Source organism: Hevea brasiliensis, chromosome 3 (assembly GCF_030052815.1).
Source record: "Hevea brasiliensis isolate MT/VB/25A 57/8 chromosome 3, ASM3005281v1, whole genome shotgun sequence".
Lineage (NCBI taxonomy): Eukaryota > Viridiplantae > Streptophyta > Magnoliopsida > Malpighiales > Euphorbiaceae > Hevea > Hevea brasiliensis.
The window spans coordinates 82,561,485-82,579,280 of record NC_079495.1 but is presented as its reverse complement, the minus strand read 5'-3'; the positions used below and the strand labels follow the sequence as shown (position 1 = coordinate 82,579,280).

At 32.7% G+C, this 17,796-nt stretch overlaps 1 protein-coding gene across 1 annotated transcript; it reads left to right on the top strand.

The window, feature by feature from the left end:
* The first annotated feature begins 13,632 nt into the window (after window positions 1–13,632).
* Window positions 13,633–17,493, top strand: LOC110632685 (pentatricopeptide repeat-containing protein At4g20090). The gene is made up of 2 exons (XM_021780997.2): window positions 13,633–13,787; window positions 15,168–17,493. The coding sequence occupies exon 2, from the start codon at window positions 15,267–15,269 to the stop codon at window positions 17,274–17,276; it is 2,010 nt and encodes a 669-aa protein (XP_021636689.1). The 5' UTR covers window positions 13,633–13,787; window positions 15,168–15,266; the 3' UTR covers window positions 17,277–17,493.
* The last annotated feature ends 303 nt before the right edge of the window (window positions 17,494–17,796 follow it).

The window sequence follows — 17,796 nt, the reverse complement described above, 5'->3', positions numbered from 1 at the left end:
CGCACCAGTCAGAACGTCCACCATGCATCAAGGGGAAAGAGCAGAAACTTTGGATGTAGCTGCTGGTAAGTTCTTAAATTTTGAAAGAAATAATTAGTTATTATTTGATCCTAGCACTACTTAGTTGTATGTTAGTGTTAGAACTATATGTTCTGTTGCTATTCCTTTACATGGGAATGAATTTTGATGTATTAGTGACTAGTCTTTTAGGATAAAAACTATAATAACAAGTATGATTGACATTAATTTTCTAAAACACCATAAATTATAAAGCTAATTGGTGAGCCTACTTAATGTAAGGCAAGAGGACCTAAAAGTAAGTTACAGTAATAGAATTGCTCTAGATGAGAGCAAAGATGTAACTATTAGTAATTGTCAAGGGATATTGTAATCAGAATTGGTTTAGGATATTAGTGGATTCGAGAAAGATAAGATGTTAGAAAACCTAGTCCATGAGGTTATAACGTAGTGACTATGTAATGTTCTCGATGTTTGTATTGTAAGCTGTAGATTACAGTACCGACACGAGATTATTGTGTAGAGCTACGTGCTTCCTCGTGGTATAATAAACTAAGAATATTTGTAAGTAATCTATAATTTGATACAGTTACGCCCGAATAGAGTACTATTACGGGAAATAAATGTGAAAATTCTAGTAAGAAATTTCAAACTTCAGAACTAGCCTATCGAAAGACTACACTTGTAAGATAGCTAGAGTCAGTGACTCGGTTCCATTAATGTGAACTAACTGTACTATAGTAATTGCTATAAGCTTAGAGATATCAATATGACTTATCATCCTCAGACGGATGGACAGTCGAAACAAGTGATTCAGGTAAATTTTGAAACTCATTGAGTTTCTATAAATAATGAAATGAAATGATAATAATAACCTGTAAAATGTAATAAGCCCTCGAGAATATACTGAGAACTTGTGTCCTTGAATCCGAGGGAAGATGGGATAGATACCTTCCACTAACAGAATTTGTATACAATAATAAGTATCAAGCTAGCATACAGACGGCACCTTATGAAACACTGTAAGGGAACGGATAACTATGGATTTTGTGATGAGACTTCCGAAGACACAAAATGGTCATGATGTAGTATGGGTTATAGTTGATAGACTAACCAAGTCTGCTCACTTTTTACCAGTTTGGATGGATTATAGTTGGAGAGATTGGCGAGATTGTACATAAATGAGATTGTAAAACTGCACGGAGTGCCAATATCGATTGTATCAGACAGAGATCCTAGGTTCACTTCTAGATTCTGGGGTAGTCTTTAGAGAGCCCTAGGAACTAGATTGAACTTCAGCACGGCATTCCACCCACAGATAGATTGCCAGTCTGAGAGGGTAATTCAGATATTGGAGGATATGCTACGGGCTTGTGTGATTGAGTTTGAAGGTAGTTGGGATATACACTTGCCTTTGATTGAGTTTGCTTATAACAACAACTACCAATCAAGCATTGGGATGCCTCTATATGAAGCTTTGTATGGCAGGAAGTGTAGAACTCCCCTATGTTGGGATGAAGTAGGTGAAAGGAAGATGATTGGGCTAGAAATTACTCAGCAGACAGAGGAAAAGATCAGATTGAACAGAGATAGACTTAAGGCTGCATCAGACCGTCAGAAGTCCTATGTTGGTCTGAAGAGAAGAGATATTGAATATGTAGTGGGTGATAAGGTATTCCTCAAAGTTTCTCCTTGGAAGAGGATTATGAGATTTGGTAGAAAGGGGAAACTGAGTCCTCGTTTCATCGGGCCATATGAGGTTCTGGAGAGAGTGGGTCATTTGACATATCGGTTGGCATTACCTCTAGAGCTAGAAAGGATACACAATGTCTTCCATGTGTCCATATTAAGGAGGTACAGATCTGACCCATCTCATTTACTATCAGTTGAGTTGAGGAGATTGAGGTAAATCCAGACCTCTCATATGAGGAAGAACCCATAGAAATTTTGGCATATGAGGTGAAGCAGCTGAGGAACAAACAGATACACCTGGTTAAAGTGCTGTGGAACCATCATTCAGGCCAGGAAGCTACTTGGGGAACGTGAAGAGGACAGAGGAGACAGCACCCACAGCTGTTCAGATATTGATGCCAAGTAAAATTTCGAGACGAAATTTATTTTAAGGGGGGAGAATTGTAACACCCGTATGTTCAGTAGTGTGTTCTACTGTTCCGGTGACAGTGTCTATCCAGACAGCTAGGATGCTTAGAACTACACTGAGATATGGGTGAGGAGACATAAAGTAATGAAATACAAGAAAAGAAAATACAAAAAAAATAAAGAAAAAATAATAGTAATGAAATTTAACCAAGTTAAACGAGTTGAGAACCCTAGCGATGGGTGACCACACAGGGAAGTTGCGGAGTGGACTATTGACTAGCCCTGGACCGTGGGGAACCCTGGAAAATATTTTTAGGACTTAAATAAATGTCTATTGAAGTATAAATACCATTAGAAATATAAAAAAAATTAATTAATTAGTACAAAGAAAAGTGAGAAATCGAGAAAACGACAAAACTCGGTGTTACCGAAAAATCGAGAATGCAACCCGAACAGGGGCATTGTGGTCATTTGACACCCCGAGTTGTCTTTTGACCTAAATGTCCATTAAAAATACATGATATTACACTTGGAAAATGTCATGAAAACTTAAATTGGTGGTACCTAATTCAAATAGCAAAAGATGGGAGCTTAATGTGAGAATTTGGAAAATTAAGAATAAACAAACACTAATTCTCACTTAGTGCTCCACTCACCTCACCTAAGTGGACCACTACACATCTTTTGGGCAGAAATAACTCACCTTCTTCAACCTTGGACAGCTAGCCGAATTGCTCTTGAAAGGAAACCTCCATGGCCGCACTTCTCAAGCTCCATGCAAGCTTCAATCCTTCATTCCAAGCCAATTTCCTTACACTTCCCTTCACTAAAATTGTTCTACACCACTTGGGCAGTAGATAGACAGCAAGAAAATCAAGTTTAGTCAAGGTTTTGAAGAGTTTCAAAAGTGGTAAGTATATATTTTTTATTATTGTTTCATTAAACTTTGTATGGATGTTATGGGTAGTTGAATTGTGGAAGGATTTTTGAAGTTTGATGAGTTAAGGGAGAGATACATTTTTGGCAGCCATGGAACTTCAATAAGGGCAGTTTATCCTTGCATGTAAATGGTAGATTAAAGTATTGATTAAGTGTTTATGTGTGTAGGAATAAATTGGGTGATGTATACTAAGTATATGTGAAAGTACACTTGATTTTGGAAGCTTGGAAGTAAATTGAAAGAGAGGTACAATTCGGCAAACTTGCAATGTATATCAAGATATGTTATTTTGTGGTTTGGTTTATGGAATTATATTGTTGAATTATGGTGCTTGTTATGGCAGCATGTACATATGTATAAAGGTGTGAGTATGGACATGTAAATGAGCTAGGTCATGTGGTTAAATTGTTTGTAATTTAGACTTCGTAAATTCTGTACTATAATGTGCATATTGAGTGTGGTTATAAGCTACCAAAATGACTAAAAATGAGTTGCTAAATGTGTTTATGTTATGGTACAAACCAGAAATGGCATGAAGGAAATGACTTGGTAAGTGTTGAATGTGTCCTTGGTATGTGATGAAGAGTATGTTGCAGGGCAGTGTGTATTTGGGCTTAGAACCTTAAGTATGTGGCTCCAATTGGTATGAGACCAATTGGAGGTGAAACTCGGCACAAAAAGTGCCAACTTTTATGGAGGAAGCTTACCAAAATTCTGCTTGGAAGATAACTTAAAAAATGACCAAATCCGGATTAGTGCATTTAAGGCCTGAAAATTGACCATTTGGGTAGCAGTTAGTGTTTTGGCCATAACTCACTCAAAATAGATCCAATTGACCTGACATTTTTACCATGAATAGTTAAGACATATATCTACAACTTTTATTAAGACACCAACACCTAGAAATGACCATAAGCAAGTCAAATAGCTTACACAAGTTCGGGTCCAAAAACTGGCCGAACCAAAAGTGACCTAAAAATGACCTAAAGTGACCATTTTGATGCATTCTGATCAGCATTGGTAAATTGACCACAACTTGGTCTACATAACTCAGAATAATCTGAAATTTTGCCCCGCATGTAATAAGACATAGACCTACAAGTTTTTAGTTTTGACCGAAACCCGAAAATCGAGGGAACTAGATCGTCCGGCTAGGTCAAAATAGTACACCGAAATCCGGCAAATTGCAATAAAATGCAATATACTTGAAAGTGAATTTGGTAACATGTACCAACACTAAAAGGCTACAAATGTGACATATTAGTAACATTAAAACCTAATTCACCTAGAATGCATCGAGGGTCAACATCTTACGTTGACTAAGGAAATAATAGAATTCAATAAGTTAATTATTAAGCATTATCGTTAGAGACAGTTTAAATGAGTACTGAAACACTTCAAATTGTATGTTTCAGTTAGCAAAGACTCGGGGAAGGGGAAGAAAACACTGAATCAGAGCCAAGAGACAGTTATCAGAGGTTTGTGCACAACTAGTTTTTAACTGATTTTATTCTGAATATTTCATATGATTAAATGACATATTTTTTCTTATGTATTATGTTTAACAAGCATTGGATTTAATTCAATGATTATTGAAATTGTTATAGTATGTATGAATTTAGGTTTGTGAAATGGTATTTCCACAAGTATTAAGCATTGTTATGAATTGAATAAATTATATTTTGGAAAATTGTGATAGAACATGTTTTGAATTGTGATGAGCAATTTGCATGGAAAATGCAAATTAATGATTTGAATTGTGATAAGCATAAAAATTATTGGATATTGGAATTGACTTTGAATCTAATTGTATTGTGATTTATGCTCACTAAAAAGATTGTGATATTATTTTATATCTCACTATAGATGCTTGACTAGGTTATTACCCGTCTCTCTCATTTGTTGAGAAGACAATGGAGTTAGTTATGTTTTGATTACCATAGTACGTGCACAGGCTTAGATTCTCCTCTTATTAGAGGTTAGATCTAAGTTTTTTTATGTTATGACCCTTGCGGAAGATTCATTATTGAGGTGTGTACTGTGCACGATGATTCGACCTCCCCGACCATAGGGAGTTGGAATCACCCTGAAGATGGCCCTTTCGGATTAGTCTTGCATAGTTAGTGAGATAAAGAATGGTTTTTGAGATACATAATGGTTTTTGAGATAAAGAATGGTTTTTGAGATACATAATGGTTTTTGAGATACAGAATGTTTTTGAATAGTAAAGAATTGTGATTTCAATTATGATTTATGTATAATTGATTTTGTTGGAATTACCTAAATGGTTAGTTATGATTTGATAAATTGAACTTCATGATCAAAGTCATTTTATACAAATGATTCATATTATTGGCAATGAATATTTTGAGTTTTGGAATTTGATGAATATCCAGATTTCCAAATTATTTGCTGTAATTTTTGTTAAGGTATATTGTATTATATTTTAAATTATAGTTGTGCACCACTGAGTTTACCACTTAGCGATAGCTTTGTATGCTATCGCAGGTGAAAAGAGCATAGAGCAATTGAGTAAACTTCTTTGAAGATACATTCAGATCAGCTCCAGGTATAACCATGTACACAAGTTTTGATGTATGCATGTAATAATATGTATGTAAATTATTTGAACAGTTGTATAAAAACTCTTGTAAAATATTTTAGTATGTAATTAAATGTAAATTATTATAAATGTAAATTTGAGATTTTATTTACTTGAATAGTTTTGTAATATAAATTTTGAGTTTTTTAATCAATGAAATGTTTCTTTATGATGAGATTAGTTTGAAAATTAATTGATTATTTATTGAGATTTGAATTGTGTATTGAAATGAAGTTATTGGAGTTGTATTTGAGAAAACATATTGGGAGCATTTTCTTTTGCAGGATTGAAGAACTGTTTTCTCAAAATACAGCTGGCACCTTGCCGAAATTTTGAAAAAAATTTTATAACACCAGATTTTAATCGATAATTTAAATTTCATGAAAATTATTTTAAAATCCCTTGTAGTATATCTAATGGGTTATCGGTAGGCGAAGTACGGTAATTCATTAGGTGTACTACGGGATCATGTTACATCTTACAGGGGAGCAGGGTGTGACATACTGCTCATCTCACAATTAGTCGGTAACTGAAATTACCTACGAAATATCATTATATTTGGTCGGTAAATTTAGTAGCTATTTTTTTAATTTTTTGTAGTGGGACGAACATCACATGGTTTGCCAAGGCCCAAAACTGAGCATGAAATACATAAAGGCATTTGAATAAAAGGACCGAATGTTCGCTTACCTTTAAGGGTGGCAATTCGGTTTGACAGGTTATGTTCATGTCGTATCAACATGCGATACAAACACGATTAATACCGACACGAAAATGACATGATTAATAAATCGTATCAAAAATTTAAACACAAACATAACCCTTTTATTATATGAGTTACACGAAACAACACGATTAATATTAAATTTTATTAGGTGTATTCCTCATGACACGACTCATTTAACACAAAATGACCCATTTAATATGGTTTGACATGATTTAACCCATTTATCACACTTTGATATGTCTTAACCTATTTAATACGTTTTCACACAACCTAACATGACTCATTTGTCATATTTTGACAATATCCAGTACTTCTAATCGGTATAAAACAAAATATTATATACAAGCAAACCAAAAGTTTTAATGAAGAAAATTCACTAATAAAAAACTAAAATAAAATAGGAAAAATATGCAAATGCAATATTAAAATAATACACACAAACCAACTAAAATAAAAAAGAAAAATAAAAATCAATCCAACACAATTTCTAACTTTAAATATTACAAACTTATCACACCATATCAATAAAGTTAGAACAAGCTGAAGGAGTTATTTTTTTATCTTCAATTTTAAGCTCCATAACATCTTGGGTAAGCACTTCTAAAGCTAATTTTGCATTTTCTACAAAAATAATAAAATATAAAATTGTTAAAAATAGGAGAATATAATTTCACATTTTAATCAAAACTAAAATTATAAACATATTACCTTGTTCACCATAAAGCCAATCTCAAGCACAAACTAATGCCTCCACTAAATTAGGTCTAAGAGCACTTCAATATTGATCAAGCACCCTTCCACCAACACTAAAAGCACTTTTTTGATACAACTATGGAAACAGGAATGTATAAAACATCACGAGCCATTACAGCAACTTTAGGATATCTAAATTGATTTGCTTCCCAAAACATCAGCACATCCAATTTAGTTTTCTTATCCATCTTTGGTTCATCCAAGTACAACTCAAGTTGTGATTTTTTTGGTGTATCTATGCTATGAAATGAGTCAAATCCCCATATAGATATTAGGACTAATTAGTTATCATACAAGAAGATAAAAGAATGGACTTTGGGCTTTCAACAGTCGAAAGTCCCTCAACAGCAAGGGTATAAAAGGGGCAAAAACTCATTTTTCTGCCCAAAGGAAACTTGAACTCTCATTTCTCCCTCTTACTTAACCTATAGGACATGCAAACTGAGTTATGAGAAGATTTTCTTGGAAATTTCATGCCTTGTAGCTTGATTCTTCTTTTAAGAAGCTTGGTGATAGTAGATTGAAGCTAAGATCGCCAACTGTCCAATTTTCTCAAATTCAAGGGAAAAAGGTAAACTCTCTTTTCTTTTGAACTTTTAGAAGGATTTAAGTATATTTATGTGTGTTAGGATGGTTAAGTTTGGTTTGCATGTATTTGATTTTTGATAAGGTTATGAATGAGGTTTGCATGTTGATTTATTGATGCATATTTGCTTGGGGGGTATGTTTTTCATGTTGGGTTTTAGTATTTTAATACTAAATAAGGTTTCATTCTTGATTTTTGTCAAGTTTAAGTGTTTATAGGCCTTAAATAGTTAGTTTTCTTAGTTAAAGCTAAGGATTTCTTATTTATTTGATGTTTGAGGTTTAATTGAACCTTGAATTCAGTTTCATGTTGGTTGCATATGAGTTTTGAGATTATTTTCAAGTCATTTTAGGCCTAAATTATGTGTTGGGATGTTTGGATTGTGTTTTGGGAGCTTGGATGGTGTTTTGATGTTGTGGGAAGTGAAATTCTACAGGTTTTCAACTTGAAAATTCTAAAAATTTCCATATTCGACTACCAAAAACCATTTGTTCAGCAGTTGAAGTATGCAGTTTCTTGAGAAAATCTAGAAAATTTTCAGATTCAACAGCCGCAGTTACTACTGCACTAAAAGGAAAAATTAAGGCTCAAGACTTCAGTAGTCGCAGTAGTTACTGCCCAAAATGGGCAATCGATGTTTAAGGTTTTGGCAGTCGAACTTGATTCTGCCAGCCTTATTTCTCCTTTAATTCTAAGGCTCCAAAACATGATTTGACCATTTAAAAGGACTTGAAATTATTTATTTGTTATATGTATAGAGTTTTAGAGCTTCAAATAACTCCTTAGGTTCTGATGTTATAGAATCGGACTTCAGAAATTTGGGAAGCTAAGGATCCAATGCTAGCTATCGTTTAAGTAAGGTGTTTGATAGGCTACAAAAGGTGAGTAACACTAACCTTAATGAATGTAATTTATTTAAATTGAACTCATGATCATCCTCATGCATCATTTCATTGTTTATTAGGGTGTATGCATCTAGAACATAAATATGTTTTATTTTTTCATAATTGTTGTTGATGCTCAATGGACCTTAGATGACCCATTAGCCTCTCCCATGTTATATATGTGTTATGTTTATGATGTGATCATGAATGATCTGTGGTAGTAAGACCAAGTGAGGCCTAATATGCCCCTGGCACATTACTTTTAAGCAAAAGTCCTAAGGAGACTCTGTATGAGCCAGGCACATTGGATATGTTACTTAGTTAAGTGAATCTTGAGGAGCCTCTACATGAGTCAAGCACATTGAACCTATGAGACCACTAGTAATAAATCCATTCTATGTGAAATGTTTATGATGTGAAAATTCATTTGGATAACACATTGCATATGTATGAAATGAGAAATATAATTTTTATATGATTGGTTAGTTTGCTTACTAAGCTTTTATAAGCTTACACTTTTCCCCTAACCTCAAATGCAAGGATGCAGGAATAGATGAGTTTGTAGTACCCATCATTTTTCGATATTGAAATATTTGTTCTTAACGGAATATTCTGGTGAAGAATAAAATTTCACTGACAAAGGAGTGGCGGTAAAATATGAAAGTATATTCACGTATGTGGAGTTGAGATATTCAAATATCTTTAAAAATGAAAAATGTTTTAAAGGTTTTATTTCTTAAAAGTTTGTAAGTAAGTATTTCCGGCAGAAGGATTTTTCGTAGCTGAAGTATGAACTTTTAGCAGCGAAGGCCCTTTTTCTACTCAAAAGCTATTTTGGACCGAATAGACTCTAGTAAAGTACCTCAATAGAGAGGCCATAAAAAGGAGGTCCAAAGCTTATTTTGCTGCTAAAACACTTAGGGCTTTTTTCTTTCCTCTCTCTCTCTCTCAACTTTGGAGCATACAATGAGCTCTTAAAAGAGATTTCCTTGAGTTTTTGAAGATTTGGAGATAGATTCTTCCATTTAAAAGTTTGGAAGAGTAGATTCAAACCTTGAGGTTTTTCTTCTCTCACCTCTAAGCTCTAAGAAAAGAGGTAATATTCTTTTCCTCTTGATCTTATGGGTAGATCTAAGAAAGTTGATGAGAGATTAGGTTTCTACAACTTCAATTTCATGAAAAATTATTTTAAATTGAGTTTTGGGGAAATTAATGCATGTTAGGGTTAGGGTTTTGTGATTTATGAGAAAATCTCATGTTTTGTTGTTAGATTAGTTATGTTTAAGTGTTTTAGGCCTTAAATGGCTAGTTTTCCATGATGGATTTGAAGAAATCCATGTATATGCTATGTTGGGTTTGGGGAAAACCTAGGATTTGAGTCTTTATTAATGTTATGTCGACTCTAAGCATGAATCCAAGTTATTTTAGGCCCTAAAGATGTGTATATGTGATGAGATTGTGTTTTGGAACTTTAAAATGAGTTTTGAGACTTTTAGGAGAAGGAATCTGCAGGTTTTTTGTTTAGAAATTCTGGAAATTCCCATGTTTGGCTGTCGAAAGCCGAAGGTTTGGCAGCCAAAGCATGCATTTTCTAAGAAAATCTAGAAAATTTCTAGGTTCGACAACTGAAGTCAGCACTAGATAGAAGTGTTGTTCGAAGCCTAAGACTTTAATAACCGAAGTGGATTATGCTTAACTTTTTTCCCTTCTTTTCTAAGGTTCCAAAATATAGTTTCATGGTTCCTAAGAGCCTAGAATTAAATGGTTATGATATGTATAGAATTTTAGAACCTTGTATAACACTTTATAAGATTGGGCTTGAGAGACTCGGAAGGTTAAGGATTTGAGGATAGCTTCCATTCAAGTAAGCTGGTTGATAGGCTTCAAGAGGTTAGTAACTCTAACTTTAATAAAATGAAAACTATTTACTGGTAATAAATGATCATCCTCATGCATCATGTTATATTTATTTAGGATGTATATATCTAGAACATGAAGATGTTGCATAATTGCATAATTTGTTGTTGGTGTATTAATGGATATTGGATGACCCACTGACCACCCCCCCCCCCCAATGTTTATGATAATGTAACATTACGTATGTTATGGATCCATAAGTAAATCCCATAGGGAGATCTTTAAGTTGCCCTATCAGGGAAGATCTGTAAGTTACCTCAGGGTGTATGACACAGGTCATGTCTTAAAAGAAAGTTTGGGGAATTACTGGTGACAAGTCTATCCTATGTGAAATATTTGTGCTATGAAAACCCATGTAAATGATGCAATGCACGTGTATGAATTAAAATGATATAATTTTAATAATGGTTAGTTTACTCACTAAGCTTGTGTAAGCTTATCCCCTTCCCCTAACTCCCAAATATAGGGTTGCAGGACTAGAAGAGTTCTTTGAAGAGAGAGCTTCTGGGGTAGCTTTGGCCTTTTTCTTATATATCATGTATAGGTAGATGGACATGTAAATTATGAATGGATAGCACTGTGCTGGATATTAAAGAAAATTGGAGTCTAGTAATTATTTTGAGTGTGATAATGATGATGTATACTTTATATTAACCCTTTTTGGGAGTAAGCATGTCTAATTATGTATGAAAAGACTAAAGTGTAATGGTTTAGAGTATATTTAAACAGTGAGATAAAAGAATGTATGTGTGCTTTACAAGTTTTAGGCTTGCTACGAGTTTTGATAGCCTTAAACTAACCTGATCTCTAGCACAGGTAATGACCCTTGGTTTGGGTCATTACAGAGTTCTTTGGAGAGTGAGCGGCAAGAACAGTTGTAGAACTTTTATATTTGTTGGATGTTGAGTTTGGATATGTAAATTGTAAATGGATAGTTATTGTGTTAGAGTTCAAATTAATGGTTTAATGTATTATCTTATGTTTGAGTGATGCAATTAAGGAAACCCAAATTCTATAAGCAAATTCTTCATTTAAGTATGTATGTATGAACTAATTACACTTTAGTCCTTATTATATGAATGCATAGGTTCAAATTCTGAACCAAATTTATATTGTGAATGTTTGTGTATGGATGAAAAGACTAAAGTGTAGTAGTTTGGAGTTGCTTGGATTATGGGCTTTAAGGAATACTTTTATGTATAACAGGTTTTTAGTCTTGCTATGAGTTCCGATAGCTTTAAGCTGACCCGATCTCTAACACCAGTAACGGCACCTGATTTGGGTCACTACATCAGTACTCTTTTTCCTTTTATCAAGGTTTTTTCCCTCGAGTTTTCCTTGTAACGATTTTTAATGAGGCAGTATTTCATTGGGTATTCAACAAAAGAATAATATATTTTCTTTCCTTTACCAGAATTTTTCTTAGTAAGGTTTTAATGAGACATAAGGTTTTAATGAGACATATTCTTTAATGCATGGATATCCACGAGGGAGTGCTATGAATATGCTAATTATGAATGTCCATTTGCATTCCTAATCGTAAACCTCTTTATATTTTCTTTATATGTTCATTATATCTTTATCCTTCATTATCCAAATCTCTTCATATTTTTCAACACATTTAATGTATATATCCATAAGAATTTATTACTTCTAATCTATATATGCCTATAAATAGAAATATTATATGTAATGTTTGATACATATAAATAAAATGAAAGAATATAAATTCTACTTTTCTCTCAATTTTCTTATCTCTATTAAGTTATTCTTTAAACTTTAGTTCATAAGTGAGAAATAAAAATAAAAATAATTAATGATGCATTTTGTAAACTGTTTCACTTTAAAAAAATATATAAATATAATTTACTTATTGATGTTGGCATGAGGAATACGTGGGCAAAAATCATCAGTTATTTATCGTGATTACAATAGTTGTTTATGCATCCACATATAAAGCATGTAAAATTTTTTTTGGAGCTGTCACGTGGTACTCATCATTGATGCTGCTACGTGGTGCTTATTATTTATAAATTAACTTATACATATGCTAAGTATTTAATTCTTTTTTTAAGTAGTAAGTATTTATTTTTTTTAAATATTTTTATTATTATCATTATAATATCAATTTTCATAATTTAAATAATTATTATTTTATTTAATAATTTGAAGCCAAAACTCAAGGTCTCGATAATTAAATTTATTATATTATTTTTAGTTTATTAAGATATAATTAATATTTTTTTCTTTAATGTTCATATGCATCTCAAAGTATTTATATATTTTTAATCATGAATCTTTTTCCTATTTTTACCATTCCTGTGTATATTTCGTCTATTTAGATTTTATTTGTATTAAGATGAATATTAAAATTATAATCATAAAAATTTTATTAATATTAAAATGACTTTGATTTGAAGAGAATATTACTCGACATATTTAATTAATATTTATTTCAATTCTTAAATTTTTATAATTTTTTAATTTTTTTAAATTTTTAACTATTTCATTTTATTATAAAAATTTAGTAATTATATCTTAAAATTAGTAAAATTTAAAATTATATTATAAAAATTATAAGGAATTAGTCATTTTCTTTCATACTAAAAGAATTCATGTACAAGTTAAATTACTTATTAAATATCATGCTGAATTTTTTTATTATAATAAAAAAATAACATATTAAATGCATATTACGAATATTTCATTTACTTAAATTTTCTTTCTTATCTAATGAATTAATTTTCATTCAATTATTAATTTTTAACCAATTAATACTTATTTAATTGTATTAATTATATTGACTTCATTATGTTATTATGTAATATCTTGTTAAATTTTTTATAACCGTTTGAAGTTATTTGTGATATATATATATTATAAAGTGATTTTACCCATTACTTATTTGGATTTTTTTTTTAAATTATTAATAAAAAAATAAGGTTAATTTTTTCAAAATAACTTACTTAAAATATTAATAAAATAAAAAATAGAAAAGATAATTATATTTTAAAGTTTTTTCTTTTGTTATATTTGATCAATAAAAAAAAATAAAAATTTATTCATTAAAAATATTAATCAATTAAATATTTTAAAATCATAGAAAAAAGGGCTTGAGCATACAACTAGACCAGCTGAGTAATATCCACGGCTGCCTACCCGGAGAATCCGAATCAGGCCCGCTTTAGCTGTTGGTTTCGCTTTCTCTTCTCATCTCTAGTGGCAGCGTCCAGGCTTAGCTTGCGTTTCGCTTCTTTAAGGTGCGTTTGCTCTCTTTGGATCACCCGTCTCTATGTTAGGTTGCTGGGATATGATAGTAGAAAACTAGTGTATTGATTTTTTGATTATCTGATTAGTGCATGAAGGATTGAAATGAATAAAATCCTAAATTTGGGTTTGGAACTTTTTGATCAAAAGAAAATGAGCGAAAAGGGTTTTAGTGAAGAGTTTTTTTTTTTTCTTTTTTTTTTTTCAAGTTTTTCTTCTCCTAGAGTCAGTTTATAAATGCTAATTAACTATGAATTTTCTTTTTGTTCTTTGGGTTTAATGTATTTATTAATTTGAAATGCATTTATTTATTTTCCAGCATTTTACAGTGAATTAGTTTATTGTGAAAGTGGTGAGCTTTTTTCACGTCATAATTGATTTGCTATTTAACTTTGAAATTATGAGAATGGAATAAGGTTTTGAAGAGCTTTTTTTTTTTTTGGTGAAAGCTTTCAGATTGAGTGAGGTTGAGTTTGTCCGGAGTTGATATTACCATTTTTTGTCATCTGAACAGAAGAGTTATCTATGTCAACAAATCAAACACTTGTCGTCATTTGGTTTCTCCAGTCAATTTGAAACGGGAAACAGTTTGCTTTTCAAATACCCAACATGCCCCAGTTATATGGATTTAAATGGTATTAGTAATCGGATTTGGGATGGGTTTAGATAATAAAAAATGTATTTTATTTGGGTTTGGGATAGTTCAAGTAGCTCTTATATGCCACGTGTTCGGATTTGGAATGGATATTTTAAAATTTGTAAGTACCCAACCTGTTACCATCTCAACTTGATTTACCCACCCTACTCACCTGCCATGCATGTCCAATTCAAGTAAATTTTCTTCTGATTGTTTCCTTCTTGTTATTTTCTGTGTCATTTTCATTGCTAAGTTTTCTTGCATATTTTCAATTGCTTATACATTGCACTCTTAATAAAAAAATTTTCTCCCATATTTTCCAATTTTTTACTAAGCATAAATTCATGATAAAGAAAATAGTCAATTAAATGCTGTTAACAGGAATAGAGAAAATGGTAGAGAGTATCTGAATTCTATATTTCTAAAAGCAGAAGTTCATCTCAGTAGCTGAACACACAAAAAAAGTAAATCAAACGAAAACAAAAGTAAAATAAAATTCTTAAAATTTTTTTATCTCTGTATAATGTGAAGTCATGGTTTCAAACACAGCTGAATGGTGAAAAAAGAATCCATGTAACCAATCCCAACTAGTTTAGGATTGAGACTTTGTTGTTTTTGTTGTACAATGTGAAAGTCACCTGCTATTTGTTATCCCTCTATTTCCTCCTCTTTCTACTTTAACACTGTTTGTCTAACTGTCCTTTTATTTTTATTTTTATTTTTAAATATCATGCAGCTATTTTGTACGATAGGGAAATTGGGAGAATGCTGAATCACTTGACATAAAGAAAAATTAGGTGGAACCAGGACATAACCTTTTGGTCCCCATGCCAAAATGCCCTCTATACGACAGTTCCATCTTCAAGACATCAACCAGGTTAACAACTACTTTTATATGATCCTAAGCAAGTTCCCTTTTCATTTTGCACACTTTCATTTTTCAGTTCTTACAATTCCACCGAATGGAATTATTGGAACTGAACCCCAAAACAACAATGACCAGAATAACCATCTTCAAAACAGTAATCAACCTGAGTCCTCAATATCTGATAAAATCTTCAATTCAGCTCCAAAAATGGGTTCTTACAAGCTGGGTGATTCAACATTTTACTCGCTCATTGAAAACTATGCCAATTTGGGTGATTTTAAGTCATTGGAGAATGTTTTGGATCGAATGAGACTTGAAAACAGAGTCTTTACAGAAAGGAGTTTTGTTCTTATGTTTAAGGCTTACGGGAAAGCTCATTTACCTGAAAAGGCCATTGAATTATTTGATAAAATGTGCTATGAATTTCAGTGTAAACGAACGGTAAAGTCATTTAACTCGGTTCTTAATGTTATTATACAAGAGGGCCTTTACAATCGTGCTATGGAGTTCTATAATTATGTTGTTGGTGCGAGACACATGAATATATCACCTAACTTACTTAGCTTTAATTTGGTTATCAAGGCTATGTGTAAGCTTGGATTGGTTGATGAAGCAATTGAGGCATTTAGAGAGATACCAATTAGGAAATGTGTACCTGATTCTTACACTTACTGTACATTGATGGATGGGCTTTGCAAGGAGGATAGGATTGATGAGGCGGTTTCTTTGTTAGATGAAATGCAAATTGAGGGGTGTTTTCCTAGTCCAGTTATGTTTAATGTGTTGATTAATGGGTTATGCAAGAAGGGTGATTTAACACGGGTGACAAAGCTTGTTGACAATATGTTTCTTAAAGGTTGTGTTCCTAATGAAGTGACCTATAACACACTTATTCATGGTTTGTGCTTGAAGGGGAATTTGGATAAAGCACTTAGTCTTTTGGATCGGATGGTTCTGAGTAAATGTGTGCCTAATGAAGTCACATATGGAACAATCATTAATGGGCTTGTTAAGCAAGGAAGAGCTCTTGATGGGGTTCGTGTGTTACTTTTGATGGAAGAAAGAGGACATCATGTGAATGAGTATGTTTGTTCAGTGCTAGTTAGTGGGTTGTTTAAGGAGGGAAAGTGTCAGGAGGCAATGAAATTGTTCAAGGAGTCGGTAGAGAAAGGATGCAAACTCAACACTATTCTATACAGTGCTCTTGTAGATGGTTTGTGTCGAGAGGGAAAGCCAGATGAAGCAATGCAAATTCTTTATGAGATGGCAAATAAGGGTTGCAAACCCAATGCTTTCACTTATAGCTCCTTGATGAAGGGATTCTTTGAGACAGGTAATAGCCATAAAGCCATTGAAGTGTGGAGAGACATGGAAAAGAATAATTGTATTCAGAATGAGGTTTGTTATAGTGTACTAATTCATGGGCTATGCAAGAATGGGAATGTCAAGGAGGCAATGATGGTGTGGGAACAAATGTTGGGGAAAGGATGTAGGCCTGATGTTGTGGCTTATAGTTCAATGATACATGGCCTTTGCAAGGTTGGGTTGATAGAAAAGGCTTTAAAACTTTATAATGAGATGCTTTGTTTGGAATCTCATTATCAACCGGATGTGATCACATATAACATACTTTTCAACGCTTTATGTAAGCAGAGTAGCATCTCTCATGCTGTTGATATTCTAAATAGAATGCTGGATCAGGGATGCGATCCTGACTTGGTTACGTGCAACATATTCTTGAGAATGTTGCGAGAAAAGCTAGACCCACCTCAAGATGGGCAGGAGTTTCTAGATGAGCTTGTGGTTCGCCTACTAAAGAGGCAGAGAATTTTAGGTGCTTCTAAGATTGTAGAAGTGATGTTGCAGAAGTTTTTGCTACCAAAAGCCTCTACTTGGGCAAGAGTTGTTCAAGTTCTATGTAAATCTAAGAAGATTCAAGCAGTCATTGACAAGTGTTGGAGCAACCTATATTGCTAATGCATTAAGTGTACATATCTTTTATACTTTTACTGTGCAAAACTTACTTAGATTCAAATACCATGTGATTTTGGTTCAATAACCTGGATATCAAACCCTATTTCCTCCATCACTTTGAGAGTGGTATTATATGTGTTTGCACATGTATCAGTGTTTGTTGGCATACTTATTATGTATGTGCATAGATGTGGGTATACAAAACAATCATTTATATGTTTCTTTTTGCATTATCATTGGATGGTTGGGGGTGTACATGTATATATGTATATGGTAGTTGTGTGCTGTGTAGGCTATTTTATTGTTTCACCGCAGAGTAATCAGCTCTATTGCAAAGAAGGCTTGCAGAATATGTAGGTGGAGCTCACTAAGAACATGCATTCACTTCTTTCTAGATTAGGGAGCTACCTTCTAATTGTAAACCATATTTCCATAATGTATCTTTAGGTAAAAAGTATTTGAACACAAGTCCTGATGTAAAATATTGGAAAAGAGAGTGTGAAAGATAAATGAAATAGGGATG

What these genes read in the sequence shown, in the direction of transcription:
- LOC110632685 (XM_021780997.2), top strand. Translation starts at nt 15,267, where the DNA reads ATGCCCTCTATACGACAGTTCCATCTTCAAGACATCAACCAGGTTAAC.